At 46.0% G+C, this 20,445-nt stretch overlaps 1 protein-coding gene across 1 annotated transcript in view; it reads left to right on the plus strand.

Annotated features, from left to right (window-relative positions):
- The window catches only part of LOC119969135 (piezo-type mechanosensitive ion channel component 2-like), a 290,064-nt gene that overhangs the window by 89,396 nt on the left and 180,223 nt on the right, over positions 1-20,445 (plus strand). The window contains exons 7-12 of the mRNA XM_038802351.1: positions 3,484-3,652; positions 7,099-7,197; positions 8,497-8,632; positions 11,775-11,893; positions 16,792-17,055; positions 20,300-20,411. Coding sequence (XP_038658279.1) covers positions 3,484-3,652; positions 7,099-7,197; positions 8,497-8,632; positions 11,775-11,893; positions 16,792-17,055; positions 20,300-20,411 — 899 coding nt within the window. The remainder of the gene's footprint in view (positions 1-3,483; positions 3,653-7,098; positions 7,198-8,496; positions 8,633-11,774; positions 11,894-16,791; positions 17,056-20,299; positions 20,412-20,445) is intronic.

The following is a 20,445-nucleotide window of genomic DNA, read 5'->3' on the forward strand; positions in this document are numbered from 1 at the left end:
GATCTACTCCATTAAATCACAGCCCAGTCTGGCGATCTACTCCATTAAATCACAGCCCAGCCTGGTGATCAACTCCATTAAACACAGCCTAGCCTGGTGATCTACTCCATTAAATCACAGCCTAGCCTGGTGATCCACTGTATTAAATCACAGCCTAGCATGGTGATCCACTCCATCAAGTCACAGCCTAGTCTGGTGATCAACGCCACTAAATCACAACCTATCCTGGTGATCCACTCCATCAAGTCACGGCCCAGCCTGGTGATCCACTCCATTAAACACAGCCTAGCCTGGTGATCTACCCCATTAAGACACAACCTAGCCTGGTGATCTACTCCGTTAAATCACAGCCTAGCCTGGTTATCCACTGTATTAAATCACAGCCTAGCATGGTTATCCACTCCATCAAGTCAGTCTAGTCTGGTGATCAACGCCACTAAATCAGAACCTATCCTGGTGATCCACTCCATCAAGTCACATCATAGCCTGGTGATCCACTCTATTCAATCACAGTATAGCCTGGTGATCTACTCCATTAAATCACAGTCTGGTCTGGTGATCTACTCCATTAAATCACAGTCTAGCCTGGTGATCCACTCTATTAAATCATAGCCTAGCCTGGTGATCCACTCCATTAAATCACAGCCTATCCTGGTGATTCACTCCATTAAATCACAGCCTAGCCTGGTGATCCACTCCATTAAACAACTACCTGACACGGTGATCCACTGTATTAAATCACAGCCTAGCCTGGTCATCCACTCCATTAAACCATTGCCTGGGATGGTGATCCCTGTATTAAATCACAGTCTAGCCTGGTGATCCACTCCATTAAACCACAGCCTAGCCTGGTGATCCACTCCATTAAATCACCAGCTAGCCTGGTTATCTACTCCATTAAATCACAGCCTAGAACGGTGATCTACTCCATTAAATCACAGTCCAGCCTGGTGATCTACTCCATTCAATCACATCCCAGTCTGGTGATCCACTCCATTAAACACAACCTAGCCTGGTGATCTACCCCATTAAGTCACAACCTAGCCTGGTGATCTACTCCATTAAATCACAGCCTAGCCTGGTGATCCACTGTATTAAATCACAGCCTAGCATGGTGATCCACTCCATCACGTCACAGCCTAGCCTGGTGATCCACTCCATTAAATCACAGCCTAGCCTGGTGATCCACTCCATTAAATCACAGCCTAGCCTGCTGATCCACTCCATTAAATCACAGCCTAGTCTGGTGATCTACTCCATTAAATCACAGCCTAGCCTGGTGATCCACTGTATTAAATCACAGCCTAGCCTGGTGATCCACTCCATTAAATCACAGCCTAGCCTGGTGATCCACTCCATTAAATCACAGCCTAGCCTGGTGATCTACTCCATTAAACCACAGCCTAGCCTGGTGATTCACTCCATTAAATCACAGCCTAGCCTGGTGATCTACTCCATTAAACCACAGCCTATCCCGGTGATCCACTCCATTAAGTCACAACCTAGCCTGGTGATCCACTCTATTAAATCACAGCCTAGTCTGGTGATCTACTCCATTAAATCACAGCCTAGCCTGGTGATCCACTGTATTAAATCACAGCCTAGCCTGGTGATCCACTCCATTAAATCACAGCCTAGCCTGGTGATCCACTCCATTAAATCACAGCCTAGCCTGGTGATCCACTCCATTAAATCACAGCCTATCCTGGTGATACACTCCATTAAATCACAGCCTAGTCTGGTGATCCACTCCATTAAATCACAGCCTAGCTTGGTGATCCACTCCATTAAATCACAGCCTAGTCTGGTGATCCACTCCATTAAATCACAGCCTAGTCTGGTGATCCACTCCATTAAATCACTGTACAGCCCTGACCTACTTAATTGAATCATGATCACCTAGTCTGGTGATCCACTCCATTAAATCATTAAATCACTGAATACCCTGGGCATCCACTCCATTAAATCACTGCATACCCGTGTGATCCACTCAATTAAATCACTGCATACCCTTGTGGTCCACTCCATTACATCATTAAATCACTGCATACCCTTGTGATCCGCTCCATTAAATCACTGCATACCCTGGTGATCCACTCCATTAAATCACAGCCTCGTCTGGTGATCCACTCAATTAAATCACTGCTGAGCCTGGTGATCAATTCCATTAAATCACTGCCTAGCCTGGTGATTTCATAGAATTTACAGTGCAGAAGGAGGCCATTCAGCCCATCGAGTCTGCACTGGCTCTTTAAAGGAGCACCCTATTCAAGCCCACTCCTCCACCCTATCCCCATAATCCAGTAACCCCACCCAACACTAAAGGAAATTTTGGACTCTAAGGGCAATTTAGCATGGCCAATCCACCTAACCTGCACATCGTTTTACTGTGGGAGGAAACCGGAGCACCCGGAGGAAACCTACGCACACACAGGGAGAACGTGCAGACTCCGCACAGACAGTGACCCCAGCCGGGAATCAAACCAGGGACCCTGGAGCTGTGATGCAATTGTGCTAACCACTATGCTACCATGCTTTCAAATCCATTGCATTAAATCACTGCCTAGCCTGGTGATCAATTCCATTAAATCACTGCCTAGCCTGATGATCAATTCCATTAAATCACTGCCTAGCCTGGTGATCAATTCCATTAAATCACAGTCTAGCCTGATGATCAATTCCATTAAATCACTGCCTAGCCTGGTGATCAATTCCATTAAATCACAGTCTAGCCTGGTGATCAATTCCATTAAATCACTCTCCCGGCAGAGTCAAGAAGACAAAGGGAAGTCAGTAAACAGGGAATCGGTGCTGTGAAGAGCCTCAAAGCTGATCCTTGGCAGCAAATGGTTGCATGTAAGAGGGAGAACTGGGCAAACCTGGGCCTCCTAACCTTCAAGAGAATTGTCTTTACAGAAATGTACAAGTCGTAAGAGCAGGGAGTACAGATAAAGAATGGTGACAAATATGTCAGGGAAAGTTTGTTGTGAAAGTGTGATGAACACTTGCAATGGGAGTAGAAAGCTTCAAGACACATTAGATGATGAGATGGGCTGAGAGTTCAGGAGGCTGAATGACGAACTCATTGAAACTTTTAAAATGATAATGAGAGTTGAAAGGTGGGGAACTGTGTCCTCTGGTGAGGGAATCGAGAACAAAAAGAGACAACCATAACATTAGATTGCAATGCCATTTCAGAGGGAAGTCCACAGGCACTTCTTCATACGAACATTGGTAGAAATCTGCCACTCTCTTCTCCTGAGAGGCTACGGGGACCAATTCAATTATTAAGATCCAAGATTGGTGCATTTTTGTTAGCTAAGGGTATCAAGGAATATGGATCAAAGGTGGATAAATGGGAATTAAGATATAAATTAAATATGATGACCGGCTCGAGGGGCTGAATGCCCTCCTCCTGTGTTAATAGAGGTCTAGTAAATGCACTATACATTACAATTAATTTCTCCTTTTTTCTGGACCCAGGTTGTTTGGTATGACGGCAGTGATCAAAACCAATATGTCGGAACCGTGGCAACTGATGACCCACCCTGGGCTGCACTGGCCCGTCATTCTGAACCCCATTGTCCTCCTCGTCCTCTACTACACCATAGCGACAATAATTCGGCAGCTGCTTCTCAATGGCGAGTCAGGGGTAAGGACAGACGGAGCAGCTTGAGACTTTTGACCACCCCATGAATGTAACACTACCACCCCCACCCTCCCCTCACCACACTCCTCGCCCCCCCATCACCGCTCTCCTCATTGATATCACCAGATTGTGGTTTCCGGCCATGGAATGAACCACAGCGTTGAGCACAGTCGAAGAAGGGGTGGTAGTACAATGGTACCATCACTGGGTTAGTTAATCCTTGGATTCTGGAGGAGTCCCGGTGGATTGGAAAGCTGCCAATGACACCCCTACTCAAAAAGGGAGGGAGGCAAAAATCGGGTAACTATAGGCCGATTAGCCGAACAACTATTGTTGGAAAATGTTGGAATCAATTATTAAGGAAGTCATAGCGGCATGTTTGGAAAATCATAGTCTAATTAAGCAGAGAAAGCATGGCTGCATGAAAGGACTAATTTATTAAAGTTTTTCGAGGAGATCTCAACTAGAGTGGATAGAGGGGAACCAGTAGATATGTTGCACTTGGATTTTCAGAAGGTGCTCGACAAAGTATCTCACAGTAAGTCTTAAGAGCCCATGGTGTTGGAGGTGGTATATTAGCATGGACAGAAAATTAGCTAATGGTCGGTGGGGATCAGTGCTGAGACCAAAACTGTTTACAATATATATTAACGACTTGGAGGAAGGAATTGAATTACACAGACAACACAAAAATAGGTGGAAAGGCAAGTTGCTAGTGGGATACAAACAGTTTGCAAAGAGATATTGATAGATTAAATAAGTGGGCAAATGGAGTAGAATGTGGGAAAATGTGAAGTTGTTCATTTTGGAAGGGAGAACAAAAGAACAGAGAATTATTAAAATGGAGAAAACCTGAAGAAAGCTGCAAATCAGAGGGACTTGAAGGTATTTGTACATACAACTGAGAAAGCTAGCACAAGGTGCAACAGGTAATCAGGAACCCTAACCATGATGCTGGTTACAACCATACTGTTATGATAACTGAGCGGGAGGATAGGCTGGATGGGGAGACAATCTTGTACATGTTCCTGACTGGTCCTGGTTTAATTGTTGTGGTTGGTAGCCACCAGCTCCTAATATCTAGAAAGAGAAACAGCTGACTTTGAAAGTGGAGATGGACAATCAGGAAGGCCATTGGAATGTTGGTCCTTATTTCAAAGGGGTTGGAGTATCAGTGTAGGAATTCTTGCTGCAACTGTACAAGGTACTGGTGAGACCACATCTGGATTATTGTGAGCTGTTTTGGTCCCCTGATTTTGGTGGGCGGCACAGTAGCAATGTTGCTTCACAGCGCCAGGGTCCCAGGTTTGATTCCCGGCTTGGGTCATGGTCTGTGCGGAGTCTGCACATTCTCCCCGTGAGTTTCCTCCGGGTGCTCCGATTTCCTCCCACAAGTCCCGAAAGATGTGCTGTTAGGTAATTTGGACATTCTGAATTCTCCCGAAAATGTGCCGGAATGTGGCGACGAGGGGCTTTTCACAGGAACTTCATTGCAGTGTTAGTGTAAGCCTACTTGTGACAATAAAGATTATTATTATTATTATAAAGATAAGATATTATTTCATTGGAGGCGATTCAGAGAAGGTTCACTAGGATGATCCCCGGTAAGGAGGGATTGTCTTATGAGCAAAGATTAAACAGGGTGGGACTCAACTCGCTGGAATTCAGAAGAATGAGAGGTGATCTCATTGAAACTTACACGATTCTTAAGGGTTTGAAAGGGTGAATGCTGTGAGGATGTTTCCCCTCATGGGAGAGACTAAACCCACAGGGCATAGTCTCAGAATAAAGGGGCTCCAATTTAAGACTGAGATGAGGAGGAATTTCCTATCTCCGATGGTTGTGAATCTTTGGAACTCCTTGCCACAGAGAGCTGTGGGGCAGAGTCCTTGGGCGGGATCCTCTAACCCCCCCGCCGGGTCGAAGAATCGCCGGGGGCCGGCGTGAATCCCGCCCCCGCCGTCTCGCAAAGTCTCCAGCACCAGGGATTCGGCGGAGGTGGGAATCGCGCCGCGCGGTTGGCGCCCCCCCCCCCCCCGGCGATTCTCCGGCCCACGATGGGACGCAGTCCCGCTGCAGTCATGCCGGTTCCGCCGGCGGGAATCAAACCACCTACCTTACCGGCGAGACCAGACGGCGCGGGGGGGCTCCGGGGTCCTGAGGGGGGCGCGGGGTGATCTGGCCCCGGGGGGTGCCCCCATGGTGGCCTGGCCCACCGATCGGCGGGTGGGCCTGTGCCGTGGGGGCACTCTTTTCCTTCCACGTTCGCCATAGTCTTCACGATGGCAGAGGCGGAAGTGACCCCCTCCCCTGCGCATGCGCGAGATGTCCGGCGCATGTGCAGACTTCCGACGGCCGGTGAAAACCCTTCGGCCCCGGCTGGCGTGGTGCCAAAGGCCTTTCCCTCCGGCTGGCGGGGCGCTAACCACTCCGGCGTGGGCCTAGCCCCTCAAGGGTAGGGCGTGGCCCCTAAAGGTGCGGAGAAATCCGCTCCTTTCGGGTGGCCCGACGCCAGAGTGGTTCACGCCACTCCATCCCGCCAGGACCCCCCGCCCCGCCGGGTAGGGGAGAATCACGGCCCTTGTGTATATTTAAAGTTGAGATGGATAAATTCTTGATCAGTAAGGGGATCAAGGGTTACGGGGAAGGGGTAGGAAAGTGGACATGAGGATTGTTGGATCAGCCGTGATCATATTGAATGGCAGAGCAGGCTCAAGGGGTTAATGGCTTGCTCCTGTTCTTATCCATTTCTTATGGTCTTATCTAGGGACCGGAGGAAACCCACGCAGACATGGAGAGAACATGCAAACTCCACACAGTCACCTAAGGTTGGATTTGAACCGGGGTCTCTGGCGCTGTGAGGCAGCAGTGCTAACCACTGTGCCATTGTGCCAGCACTCTGAGTTCCTGATCTGATTGGTTTTTCCCTCAGTGAAGGTCATGCAGGAAAAGGCTCATCTGGGAGAATTATTTTGTACTTAGGCTGCACCCTCCCACCCCACCCCTTCTGCAATATCTCAACCAATGAATGCCAGATGTGTTCATTTAACCATCTGCACAGAAGGGTGGCTGGAGGGCTGGTTGAGATCCAGGCACCACCCCCCACCTCCCCCAATCCCCGTCAACTATTTCACCTATTCCACTTAGCCAGGGGCTGTCTAACCAATTGTACTTTTCCTTGCTGAGATTAATATGAAATGGACCCATTGCGCATCACACCCGGGTAACCAATTATCCATTGGATCAAGGGAAACATGTAATTTTTTTTGTGCCTCTGCAGATTATAATTTTGCAAGGAAAGTTTATTTAAGTATTCCCGAGTAATATTCACAACAGAATTGTACTGTTGGCTCTATGTCAACAATGCCGAATAGGCTAAATAAACATGGTAACTAAATGTTTAATATTGTTGCCGACGCTTTCTGTGTAATTGTCCTATTGTCTGACAGGCTGGTCTTTCAGAGATGGTCATTTACTCCACGGATGACGTGTCAGAACAAATCAGTGCCGAAGGCAGCTTGCAGATTGTCGAAAGCGATGGCAAAAAGGTCAGAGCCAAATCACAAAGCCCAAATCTATCTCACATCAGTTCATCTGGAATTTGGCAAAGTGCTACACAAAGTATTGATGTCCAAAGGGGCCTTGGTGCCATTGATCATGAAAAGCTAGCATGCAGGTGCAGCAAACAGTTAGGAAGGCAAATGGCGTGTTAGCTTTTATTGCAAAGGGGTTTGAGTACAGGAAGTCTTGCTGCGCTTGTGTAGAGCTTTGTTGAGACTGAACCTGGAGTATTAGGTTCAGTTTTGGTCTCCTTATACAAGGACTTGCCTCAGAGGGAGCGCAATGGAAGTTGGCCAGACTGATCCTGAGGATTTCAGGATTGCCTTATGAGAGATTGAGGAAACGGTACCTGTATTCTGTACAATTTTGAAGAATGAGGGGTGATTTAATTGAAACTTGCAAAACTCGTATAGAGTATGACAGGGTAAATGCAGATCGGATGTTTCTCCTGACTGGTGAGTCTAGAACCAGGAATTACATTCTCAAGGGGCAGGCTATTTAGGAATGAGACAAGAGGGGATTCTTCATGCAGAGGGTAGGGAATTGTTGCAATTTTCTACCACAGAGGGCTGTGGAAGCTCAATCATCGAGCATGTTCAAAACAGAAACCGGTTGACTTCAGGATACCAATGTCATTCGGGGTTATGGGGATAGTACAGGAAAACTGGTAGATGATCAATCTTGATCTGTTTGAATGGCTGAGCAGGCTCGACAGGCCGAATGGCTTGCTGCTTTTGCTATTTCTGATGGTTTATTAGTGACCAAATGGAAATGGACCTCAACACCAGTCTCCATGAATCCCTCGCCTCTCAGAGTTATAGGGAAGTAGCAAGACAAGTATCCCCCACCCCCAGCCCAGAGCTAACACATTCCCTCCTCCCACCACTCCCATGCCCCCAATGTACAGTCCCTGGGAACCCACCGTCTCCTTCACACTTGCAGCACTGGCCCTGACTCCACAATCCTACTGACGCCACCCCAAAGTCTCGAGTGAACTCAAAGGGCGGAAAGGGTAATTCGCTCCACACCCTCTACTACTACTGCCATCAGCTGACCCAGCCGATAGTTACCATGGTAACCGCAGGGTCCCAGTATCCTGGTTGACCGTTGCCATCTCACCCATGCTGACATTGAGGGGCGTAGGGGGCGGGCGGGTGGAGGGTGGAGAGCATGGTGCCCCTGTTACATATTGTTCAATCACAGCATCTGTATGTTAGGTCTTTCTGCACAGGGAAAATGTGTCTCATTACATTGTGACTTCCTTTTCATATTCTGTCTGATTACAGCAACCATCGATTAACTCAGTAAGTGGCCATGCAGTGGAGTTGACTGTTCCCTTCTATTTGCCACAGAGGAACAATAATTGTCTGCCGGTACAGATGTACTGCTCCCCAGAGTACACCGAGCGGTCTACAAGCTCTGGTAAGATTCCTCAAGATAAAGTGTAGGTAAGTGGCAGGAAGTATAGGGGTAATGATGATTGCTGCTTTATAGCTACCCCGCCCCAAGGTTCCACAGAGGGTGATAAACAACTAGTGTGGATAATTATTCATATTTTACTCAGACAGCTCATTGCCACAGACTCTCGTCATGTCCTCTGTCCAGTGACTCTGGTTTTATAATAATCTTTATTATTGTCACAAATAGGCTTACATTAACACTGCAATGAAGTTACTGTGAAAAGCCCCTAGTCACCACACTCCGGCGCCTGTTCGGGTACACTCAGAGAGAATTCAGAATGTCCAATTCACCTTCGGGACTTGTGGGAGGAAACCGGAACATCCGGAGGAAACCCACGCAGACTCAGGGGGAACGTTCAGACTCTGCACAGACAATGCCCCAAGCTGGAATCGAACCCGAGACCCTGGCGCTGTGAAGCAACAGTGCTAACCACTGTGCTACCATGCTGTCCAGTAAGTCATGGCCCCAGGTTAACCTCTAAGACGGTAGAAAGTAGTGGAATGTTGCTGCTGCACTGATTGGCCTGTTACCTCATAAATTATTCATATTCAGATCATTCTTTTTTCACTTGCATCTCTTTCAATCTGGTCTATTGCATTCCAATGTGGTCTCCTCTATTTCGGAGAGACCAAACGCAGACTGGGTGATCGCTTTGCTGAGCATCTTCGGTCTGCGCGCATTCAGGATCCTGACCTTCCTGTTGCTTGCCATTTTAACAAAAGACCCTGCTCCCATGCCCACATGTCTGTTCTTTGCCTGCTGCAATGTTCCAGTGAAGCGCAACGCAAACTGGAGGAACAACATCTCATCTTCCGGTTAAGCACCGAGCACACTGCAGCCTTCCAGCCTGAACATCGAATTCAACAACTTCAGATGATCAGCCCCACCTCGACCCATTTGTTTTCATTTCATTTTAACTGTCTTTTACCATTTCTTTCTTTCCTGCACCTTTCTCCTCTTTGCTTCCCCCTTCCCTTCCCCCCACACCTACAGTTCATCCTCTGATGTTAGTTTCCCTGCTGTTTGACCTTTCACATCTTTTGTCCTCTCTGGGGACTGCCATTAACACTCTTTCCTCTTGGTATCTGTGGCCATTAGCACCCGGTTTCCCTGGGTTTCTGTGGCTATGACTCATCTTTCATTCTCACTCCACAGTATAAATATTTCCCACTCTCTCTGTCTGTTAGCTTTGACAAAGAGTCTCCCTACAGATGCTGCCAGACCTGCTGAGATTTTCCAGCATTATCCCATTCTTTTTTAAAGGTTTAAATACCTAACCTTAATGCCAGGAAGGAAGGAGCTGCATTGCAAATGCATTCCTGCACTAGTGTCTCTTCTGTTCACAGTAAGAGTCTGAATCCACATGACACCAACCTCCCTACTGACATAATGATGTCCACATTAATACCAGGGTGTCCTTCCCTTGAATCACTGCGTGCTTATACCGCCCAGGGGCAGTGTCTGTTTTCATTTGTGTACAGGTTTCTGGGGGCCGGACTGCCATTGATATAGCTGCCATTTCTCTTAGCTCTCCACATATGCCAACTCACGTGTGTGAGCATTGAACATGTTGGAATTCGCCTTAATGGTCACTGGTCACCATTGTAGGGAGTGGAAGTTGGCAATGGCTGCAGTTGGGTGTGCGAAGACCAGAGCCCCTATGCTTGCATTACCTCAGCCCTTCAATAAAGATTTTATTTTTTAAAAGGTTATTGATCAATTGCTGCAGCGCCCAGTGGAAACCTCCTAACACCGACTTGTATCTGGGTTAAATTAAGAAAAAACTTGCAGTTTGCACAGCAGTTTAACATTGAGCCAATCCAGCCAATCACGCTTTCCATTTGTATAGGAAGGTGGAATAAGACCTGTTCCTCAAAGTGTCTCAAAACCTCACAGTGAGGACCTTGAGCAGCTAGGCCTATTGCACCTCCTGCCTCCTAGCCAATGTCAACTGGGATTAATATTGTGTCTCTGAAAAATGTCTCAAATTGCTTCCAATACAATGAATAACTTTGACATTCAGTGACAAAGGATACTCCGATATGAAGGGCAACTGAACGCTCCAAGTCTGAAATAAGTACCAGTATAAGCTGGAAATAAACAACAGGGCCTCCTCAGTCTGAGTGAAGTAAGTGACCATTTAACATTTCAGAAAGATCTATCAGATCTATTACTAATCCATCTGGCCTCCCAGTTAGATGCTGATGGCCCTCTGTATATTTGCAGCATTTTCTGTTTTTGATTCCATTGAAGCAAATTTAGTGATAGAAAAAAATACATTTGACCCAACAAAGCACTTTGTTCTAGTACACTAATTTTTCCATTAAAGTCCATCTCCCTGCATAATAACCCTCCCTCTAGTACATTAACCCTTCCCCCAGATACTTTAATCCTTCCATTATCATATTTTAAACATCTTGGGGGCCGGTTTAGCTCACTTGGCTAGACAGCTGGTTTGTGATACAGAGCAAGGCCAGCATCACAGGTTCAATTCCCATACCGGTGGGGCAAGACGGTGGCAGAGTGGTTAGCACCGCTGCCTCACAGCGTCAGGGACCCGGGTTCAATTCTGCAAGTTTTCACTTTCTCCCCGTGTCTGCATGGGTTTCCTCCGGGTGCTCCGGTTTCTTCCCACAGTCCAAAGATGTGCAGGTTAGGTAGATTGGCAATAATAAATTGCCCCTAGATGGGATTACGGGGCTAGGGTGGAGGATTGGGTGTAGGTAGGGTCCTCTTTCAGATGATTCTTTCACGTATTTGCCCTTTAATTTGCCTGATGTATTCTTCCAAATATTTCTCATTCAAAACACGTGAGACTGACCTATTGAAATTTATTTTCCCTAAACTAAATTCCTGGCCTTTAGTTTGCTTTAAACTGGCACACTCAGTTCACCTCAGCCATACCTAACAAAGTGTGATTATTTAATTACTTTGATGAGGTCTTTCCTTTTACTCCCTTTTCTGGAGTATAAGCTTAAGCTTAACTGGTGGCTCGACTCAAGCCCTTACGAATTAGGATCAGTCCTTTCTCTGCATCCTCTCATAAGTTTCCCTGTAATATTTCAGGACAGTACTTATCTCTCTATTCCTCTTCCTCTTACAGACGCAAACACAGAGATGGGAAGACTAGATGATGATTCTGAGAACCCACACAACAGTCTGTCGATCATCGGCCACTTCATAATGCGGCAGAGCTACCTCTGTGCACTCATATTCATGATGGTATGGCTGAAGGAATGACTTCCTATTCACTCGTTGCTGCCGTTGCTTGCACTGTCTCTTTAAAAGCTGCAGAATAAATCCCCAGTGAAGCAATTGGTTATCACATCAGTAGGAAATTCTCAATTTGGGAACACATTCAACACGCAACACCATAGAATTCCTACAGTGCAGAAGGAAGTTACTAGGCCCATCGAGCCTGCATTGACCCGCTGAAAGAGCATCCTACCGAGGCCCAATCCCCGGTCCTATCACCGTAACCTAACCTGCAATTCCCTAGGCACTAAGGGGCAATTTTATCATGGTCACTTAGGCTAACTTGCATGTCGTTAGACTGCGGGAGGAAACCGGGGGAGCTGTAGGAGCCCCACGCAGACACAGGGAGAAAGTGCAAACTCCAGACAGACAGTGACCCAAAGCCGGAATTGAATGCTGGTCCCTAGTGCTGTGAGGCAACAGTGCTAACCGCTGTGCCACCATGCCACCTCTGTTTCAGCAATAGAGGGAGGATCTTCATTAAAATGGCTGCGCACGTATCACCTAATGCTGTGAAAACCCTTGTTACGGAGAGGGTGGGGAGAGAACTGAATCCCTTGTACCCTTTCCCTTGCTGCCCATGTAGTGAAAAGAAAATGGATATTAGCCATTTGGATATCCAAAATGGATATTACTTCACCTGGAAGGAGTACATGCGGCTTTGGATGGTGAGGAGGGAGGAGGTAAAAGGGCAGTTGTTGCACCTTCTGTGATTGCATGGGAAGGTGCCTGGGGAGAGGGAGAGGTGTTGGGAGTGATAGAGGAGTAACCAGGGTATCGCAGGGGGAACAGTCCCTTTAGCATGCTGACAGGGGAGGGGAGGGGAAGATGTGTTTGGTGGGTTGTTATTTCAGACATGAGTTTATTCTCTGTCAGTGTCGGAATTGGAAAATGACCAAGAAAATGATTCAGTAAGGAAAAGTGAATATGAATGAAAACTAGCAAGGAACATATAAGTGGACTGCAAAAGTTCCTTTAGTTATAGGTAAAAAATTAGCCAGGACAAATGTGGGTCCATTACAGGTGGGAACAGGTGACTTTATGCTGGAGAACAGGGAAATAGCAGAGCTAAACAGTTATTTTGCATCTGACTTCACCGAAGAAGATATAGGAAATCTCCCAGAAAAACAAGGTGACCATGAGTCTTGTGAAACTGAGAAAATTAATTATTAATAAAGAGGCAGTACTTGAAAAACTAACTGGACTGAAGGTTGATAAATCCCCTGGACCAGATGAGCTTCATCCCAGAGTGTTGAAGGAGGTGGCTATAGAGAGAGGGGGAATGCACTGGTGATTATCAGTAGTCGGGAAAATGTTACAAAGGATGTGAAAACTGGTCGGGTTAATATGGATTTATGAAAGAGAAATCATGTTTGACAGACTTGTGGGAGATTTTTGATGATGTTACTTGCAGCGCTGATAAAAGAGAACCAGTGGATGTGGCGTATTTGGATTTTCAGAAGGCTTCTGGTAAGGTCCCACACTGGAGGTTAGAAAAAATTAGAGCGCACGGGGTTGGGGGAAAATATATTGGTACGGATTGAGAATTGGTTAACGCAGAGAGTAGGAATAAACAGATCATTCTCAGGGGGGCAAGCTGATGCAATGGAATACAGCAAGGATCTGTGCTGGGACCACAGTAATTTGGATGTGAATGGGCTAATACATGGCAGATAGAATATATAAATAAGTGTGAAGTTATTCAGTTTGGTAGAAAAACAGAAAGGCAGACTATTTATTAAATAGTGAGATGTTTGGAAATGTTAATGTCCAAAGGGACCTGGGTGTCCTTGTTCACGAGTCCCGAAAAGCCAGCATGCAGGAGCAACAAGCAATTGCGAAAGTAAAATGGTATGTTGGCCTTCATTGTGGGGAGGTTTGAGTACAGGAATAAAGCTGTCTTGCTGCAGTTGTACAGAAACTTGGTGAGACTGCGCCAGTGCACAGTTTTGGTCCCCTTATCTAAGGAAGAATATACTTGCCATAGAGGGCGTGCAACCGAGATTTACCAGATTAATCCCTGGGATGGTGGAATTGTCCTATGAGGCGCGATTCGGGAGACTGGGTCTGTTTCAAAGAATGAGGGTTGACCTCATTGAAACATACAGAATTCATGCAGGGTGTGGCAGAGTGGATGTGGATGGTTTGTCTGCCCGAGCTGATGAGTCTAAAACCAGGGGATAGAATCTCAGACTAAGGAGCAGGCCAATTAACACTGAGATGTAGGGGAATTTTTTCATTCAGAGGGTGATGAATCTTTGGAATTCTCTACCCCAGAGGACTGTGGAAGCTCAATCATTGAGCATGATCAAAACAGGGATCGATAGATTTCCAGATACTAATGACATCAAGGGATCGGGAGACGGCGTAGGAAAGTAGCATTGAGGTAGACAATCAGCCATTGTGTAATTGAATGGAGGAGCAGGATTGAGGGGCTGAATGGCCTACCCTTGGTCCTCTGTTTCAAAGTCACCTGACCTTTGGCAGCCATCTTTATCTTGTTAGTGTTTTAAAAAAAATAAAAGACAGTTCCAGAAAATTTTAGACTGAGTTCAGTTCACTTTTGAAGTGATGAATAGGACATTCCTTAACTGGGCATGACAACACTGGATTCAAAATAAAGGACTGTTTTCGTCACATAGCCTGAGTACGAATGGTAATATCCATATTATGACCTATTTTTAAATCTGAAAGATTTTCAACATTTTTCTGGAAAGACCTATGGGATTTAAAAATTAAGAGTTAAGTCAAAGAAGGTGTGACCTTTGTATCATAGAAGAGTTTGATTCCATACTGGGTCTACCCTTTGTCACAGATCAATTCCACCAACCCACCTTCACCATAGACCCTTCACTCCCATTTACTCACCTTCTCACTATATCCTTCAGTCCCTCCAACTCAGTACCAGACACTGCTGTGTGTGCAACCCTGGAGAAAAATCATCCAGGCGTTTAAAAAAATTGCTTTCATGACATTTTTTTTGAACATTCCTCTTTACCAGATATACATTTATGGAAAATTTGATAAAAAGGCTGGTTGTTTGACAGTCAAGCATCATCCAATTGGGTAATGAGTATTTTTGCTTTCCAATATGTATAGGAAGGCCGTGTGCCATGAAGGGGGGGGGGGGGGGGGGGGGGGGGGGTGGGAGAGAGAGAGAGAGAGAGAGAGAGAATTCATGTGATGAAACCTCCAGGATTACATTTAATCACAGTTGGCAACCCTAAACAGGAACAGGACAAGGCCATTCAGCCCCTCAACCCAGCTCCATTATTCAACAGTATCATGTCTGATCAGATCTTGACCTCAGCTCAACTTTACCGCCTACAAATCTTGACTCTCCTATAGTTTAAAAGTTAAACTATTTCAGCCTTGAATATAGTCAATGATCCAACCTCCATTGTTCTCTGGAGAAGAGAATTCCAAAGATTTATGACCCTCTGAGAGAAGAAATTCCTCCTCATCTCCATCTTGAATGGGCAAGCCTTTATTCTGAAACTGTGGCTCTGGGTGTAGCACAAAGGATTAACAATGTATTACATAGTTGATGATGAGCTCAGTCAGTCATGTGCGTGCTAGACCCGAGAGAGAGAGGTTGGAACAACATACTTAGGAGCTAACATGTCTACTCTGTAACCTGTTTAGATGTAGTACAAATAAACAAGTGTTAAGAAGAGTACAGAACATAGAACATATACATAGAAAAATACAGCACAGAACAGGCCCTTCGGCCCACGATGTTGACTACAATATGACTACAATCTGTCTGGTGACCAGGTACTATGCCTGGAGTCCTAGATAAAAAGGGCCATGTCAGAACACTGAGTTTTAGATTTCCTCTTGAAGGGAAACATCATAAAATTTTTACATGTGGGCAGCATGGTGGCAGAGTGGTTAGCACTGCTGCCTCACAGCTACAAGGACCCGGGTTCCGATTCCCACCTTGGGTGACTGTGTGGTGTTTGCACATTCTCGCTGTGTCTGCGTCGGTTTCCTCCCATAAGACAAAGATGTGCAGGTTAGGTGGATTGGCCATGATAAATTACCTCTTAGTGTCCATGGATGTCGATGTGCAGGTCAGGTGGATTGGCCATGATAAATTACCTCTTAGTGTCCAGGGATGTGGATGTGCAGGTCAGGTGGATTGGCCATGATAAATTACCTCTTAGTGTCCATGGATGTCGATGTGCAGGTCAGGTGGATTGGCCATGATAAATTACCTCTTAGTGTCCAGGGATGTGGATGTGCAGGTCAGGTGGATTGGCCATGATAAATTACCTCTTAGTGTCCATGGATGTCGATGTGCAGGTCAGGTGGATTGGCCATGATAAATTACCTCTTAGTGTCCAGGGATGTGGATGTGCAGGTCAGGTGGATTGGCCATGATAAATTACCTCTTAGTGTCCATGGATGTCGATGTGCAGGTCAGGTGGATTGGCCATGATAAATTACCTCTTAGTGTCCAGGGATGTGGATGTGCAGGTCAGGTGGATTGGCCATGATAAATTACCTCTTAGTGTCCAGGGATGTGGATGTGCAGGTCAGGTGGATTGGCCATGATAAATTACCTCTTAGTGTCCAGGGATGTGGATGTGCAGGTCAGGTTATGGGGAGAGGGCGTTGTGGGCAGGGGAGTGGACCTGGCTAGGGTGCTCTATTGGAAAGTCGGTGCAGACTTGATAGGCCGAATGGTCTCCTTCCGCACGGTAGGGATTCTATGAGTTTCTATGTTTCAATCAGATTACCACCCTTTACAATTTTAGTGTCTGATTCCTGATAACCTCATTCACAATTCAATTCTGCGCTAGAGGACCTTTGATGCAGAGAAGACTTTGCCACTCATCAACAATTCTTCTTCTCCTCAGATCTGGAGCATTACTTACAACAGCTGGCTGACTTTTGTCCTTTTGATCTGGTCCTGTGTGATTTGGATGTTGCGTGACCGTCAGCGGTGGGCGAAGTTGAGCTCTCCCTTTCTGGTGGTTTATGGGAACTTGCTGATAATCCAACAGTTCTTTACAGGCTTGCAGCTGAGTGAGGCTGAACTCTTCCCCAGAGTCTCCGACGCTGTGTTGATCGACTTTGACCTGAAGCATCCAAACACCCCGTGCGTGCACCTGGGTGCCAAGGTTTGTATGGAGCATGGCCCTTGTGTTAAACATCGGCAAATTGTAACTGCAGGATTGTGATTAGAATTGAATAAGATGTGTCAGAGATCTGAAACTGTGTGGGGGATATAACATCATTATTAGGAAAGGATTGGTATTAGGGGGAGTACGGAATATGGATGCTAAATGGACAGAAAACCGATTACGTGATTCGTGCATTTTTCAAATTCATTTATGGGATATGGGCATCGCTGGTTAGACCAGCATTTATTGCTCATCCCTAGTTGCCCTTCAGAAGGTGGTGGTGAGTTGCCTTCTTGAACCACTGCAGTCCTAGAGGTATAGGTACACCCACTGTGCTGTTGGGGAGGGAGTTCCAGGTAGTTGCCCCAGCAACAGTGATGAAACGGCAATATATTTGCAAGTCAGGATGATGAGTCACTTGGAGGGGAACCTCCAGGTGGTGGGGTTCCCAGGTATCTGCTGCTTTTGTCCTTCTAGATGGTAGTGGTCATGGGTTTGGAAGATGCTGTCTCAGGAACTTTGGTGAGTTACTGCAGTGCAGCTTTTACATGGTACACACAAATGCTACAGTTCGTTGGTGGTGGTGGTTTTGAACGTTTGTGGAAGAGGGAGCAATCAATGGGCTGCTTTGTCCTGGATGGTGTTGAGCTTCTTGAGTGTTGTTGGAGCTGCACTCATCTAGGTTAAGTGGAGAGTATTGTATTACACTGCTGATTTGTGCCTTGTAGATGGTGGACAGGCTTTGGGGGGTTAGGAGGTGAGTTACTCGCTGTTGGATTCCTAGTCTTTAACTGGTGGGATGTAAATAAAGGAAAAGCCCATGAGTTTTAATTGTTTTTAATATTAATAAATGGTGGGATATGAGTGTGGTATTACATCGAACTTATAGCACAGACCTAGGCTCCTGATCCCAACTGGCCATGTGATTTTTATGAAGTTGTAGGGATGCATAGGAGGATTTACAGACAACATAAAAATCTGAAACATGTAACAGCGAAGACGATTAAAAGTCCTCTTTTGGGACATGAGTAATTTTACATATGGGTAAGTGTTGATACTGGAGAGAAATAGTAAACTTAGTCCGGAAAAATCCTGAGACTCCTATTCCCATTTTGCCAGCATCACTTTGCGAGAGGAATGTGATATCTGTCTTGTGGCAGGAAAAGTAAAACCATTCCAAGGGATTTTCCAGGAAGTGGGAAATTCCATTCCAATTTCCGTGGGAGCAGCAGAAGTGAGAAGAGTATTGAGGATGACCGGTTATTCGGCAAAAATAACTGTCTAATAAAGCAGGGAGCACATAATGGGAGATGCGACTCAGCAAAAGTGTTTGACAACGTTTGGTACAAGTGGCAGATCAGACTCATCCGATCACTGCCTGGGAACAAAGGGGTGAAAGGCCATTGGTTGTTGTAAAAATCACCCTCACCAATTTCACTACCTACTTCCCATTCAAAACTATCAGTTTTGAATGGCTGCCTTGACTTTGTTGAGTGACATATTCTACTTATTAATTTTTTTCGCAAAAATATACTTTATTCGTAAAATATCTGAAAGAACATTACATATCACATAGAAGACAGAGGGTGGTGGTGATGGAAAATTTTCAGACTGGAGACCAGTTACCAGCGGTGTACCACAGGGATCAGTGCTGGGTCCTCGGCTATTTGTGATTTTTATCAATGACTTGGAGGAGGGAGCTGACGGGTGGGTCAGTAAATTTGCTGATGACACCTAGATTGGTGGAGTAGTGGATGAGGTGGTGGGCTGTTGTCAGCTGCAAAGAGATATTGATAGGATGCAGAACTGGGTCGAAAAATGGCAGATGGAGTTTAACCCTGATAAGTGCGAGGTGATTCATTTTGGTAGAAAAAATTTGAATGCAGATTACAGGGCCAACGGCAGGATTCTGAGGGATGTGGAGGAACAGAGAGATCTTGGGGTTCATGTCCATAGATCTCTCAAGGTTGCCACTCAAGTGGATAGAGCCGTGAAGAAGGCCTATAGTGTGTTAGCGTTTATTAACAGGGGGCTTGAGTTTAAGAGCCGCGGGATAATGCTGCAACTATACATGACCCTGGTGAGACCACCTTTGGAGTATTGTGTGCAGTTCTGGTCACCTCACTATAGGAAGGATGTGGAAGCATTGGAAAGGATGCAAAGGAGATTTACCAGGATGCTGCCTGGTTTGGCGGGTAGGTCTTATGAGGCAAGGTTGAGGGAGCTAGGGCTTTTCTCTTTGGTGCGGAGGAGGATGAGAGGCGACTTAATAGAGATTTATAAGATGATGAGGGGGATAGATAGAGTGGACATTCAGAGACTATTTACTCATGTGGATGTAGCTGTTACAAGGGGGCATAACTATAAGGTTCAGGGTGGGAGATATAGGAGGGATGTCTGAGGTAGGTTCTTTATTCAGAGAGTGGTTAGGGTGTGGAATGGACTGCCTGCTGTGAGAGTGGAGTCGATACTTTAGGAACACTCAAGCGGTTATTGGATAGGCACATGGAGCACACCAGAATGACAGGGAGTGGGATAGTTTGATCTTGGTTTCGGAAAATGCTCGGCACAACATCGGGGGCCGAAGGGCCTGTTCTGTGCTGTACTGTTCTATGTTCTATGTACATATTTCAAAGTGCCCATCACACAAAGTGCAGTAATATTCAGGTTCTCTACATACACCTTGTTGCACTCTGAGGTGCTTCAATACAGTCAAAGAAACATTACAGACATTTCAAAATGGTTGCCTACATTGATCAAGTTGCACTTTGAGGTGCTTCAATATATTTATGGTACGTGTAATAATCCAAGTGTACATTTACTGTGCATCCTACAGCCCGAGGGGGTTCTGTAAAATTCCCCTCCGTTCACTATGGCTGAAAGGTCTTAGACAGCGAGCCTCTGTGGCGGCTGCCTGGAGCTTTAGTGCATCCCTCAGCACGTAGTCCTGGGCTTTGGAATATGCCAGTCTGCAACACTCAGTCAGGGACAACTCTTTGTGCTGGAAGACCAACGAGTTTCAGGCAGACCAATGAGCGTCCTCCAGCAACAACAGGTAATTGTCTTAATGTGTGTCCCTGGGAACAGCCTAAAGATTACAGAATCCTATGTCACGGAACTGCTCGGGATGAACCCTGACATAAAACCATCTTATGTACGGGACTGGGATTGGGTTGGATTTGAGTCTGGGAATTAATTAATGACACTTGGGAGTACATTAATACATGTCCCGTTTTTGCAGATCACCTACACATTCACCTTCTGGCTCTTACTATGTCAGCACTTAACTGAAAAACAGAAAATGAAAAGACGGATTCAGGTATCACTCAATGAGATGAACCTTCAGGAACCAGGTAAGAAAGCTTCCCCCTTCGCCAATGTTGGCAT

The sequence above is a fragment of the Scyliorhinus canicula genome, chromosome 7, assembly GCF_902713615.1.
Source record: "Scyliorhinus canicula chromosome 7, sScyCan1.1, whole genome shotgun sequence".
NCBI classification, from domain to species: domain Eukaryota; kingdom Metazoa; phylum Chordata; class Chondrichthyes; order Carcharhiniformes; family Scyliorhinidae; genus Scyliorhinus; species Scyliorhinus canicula.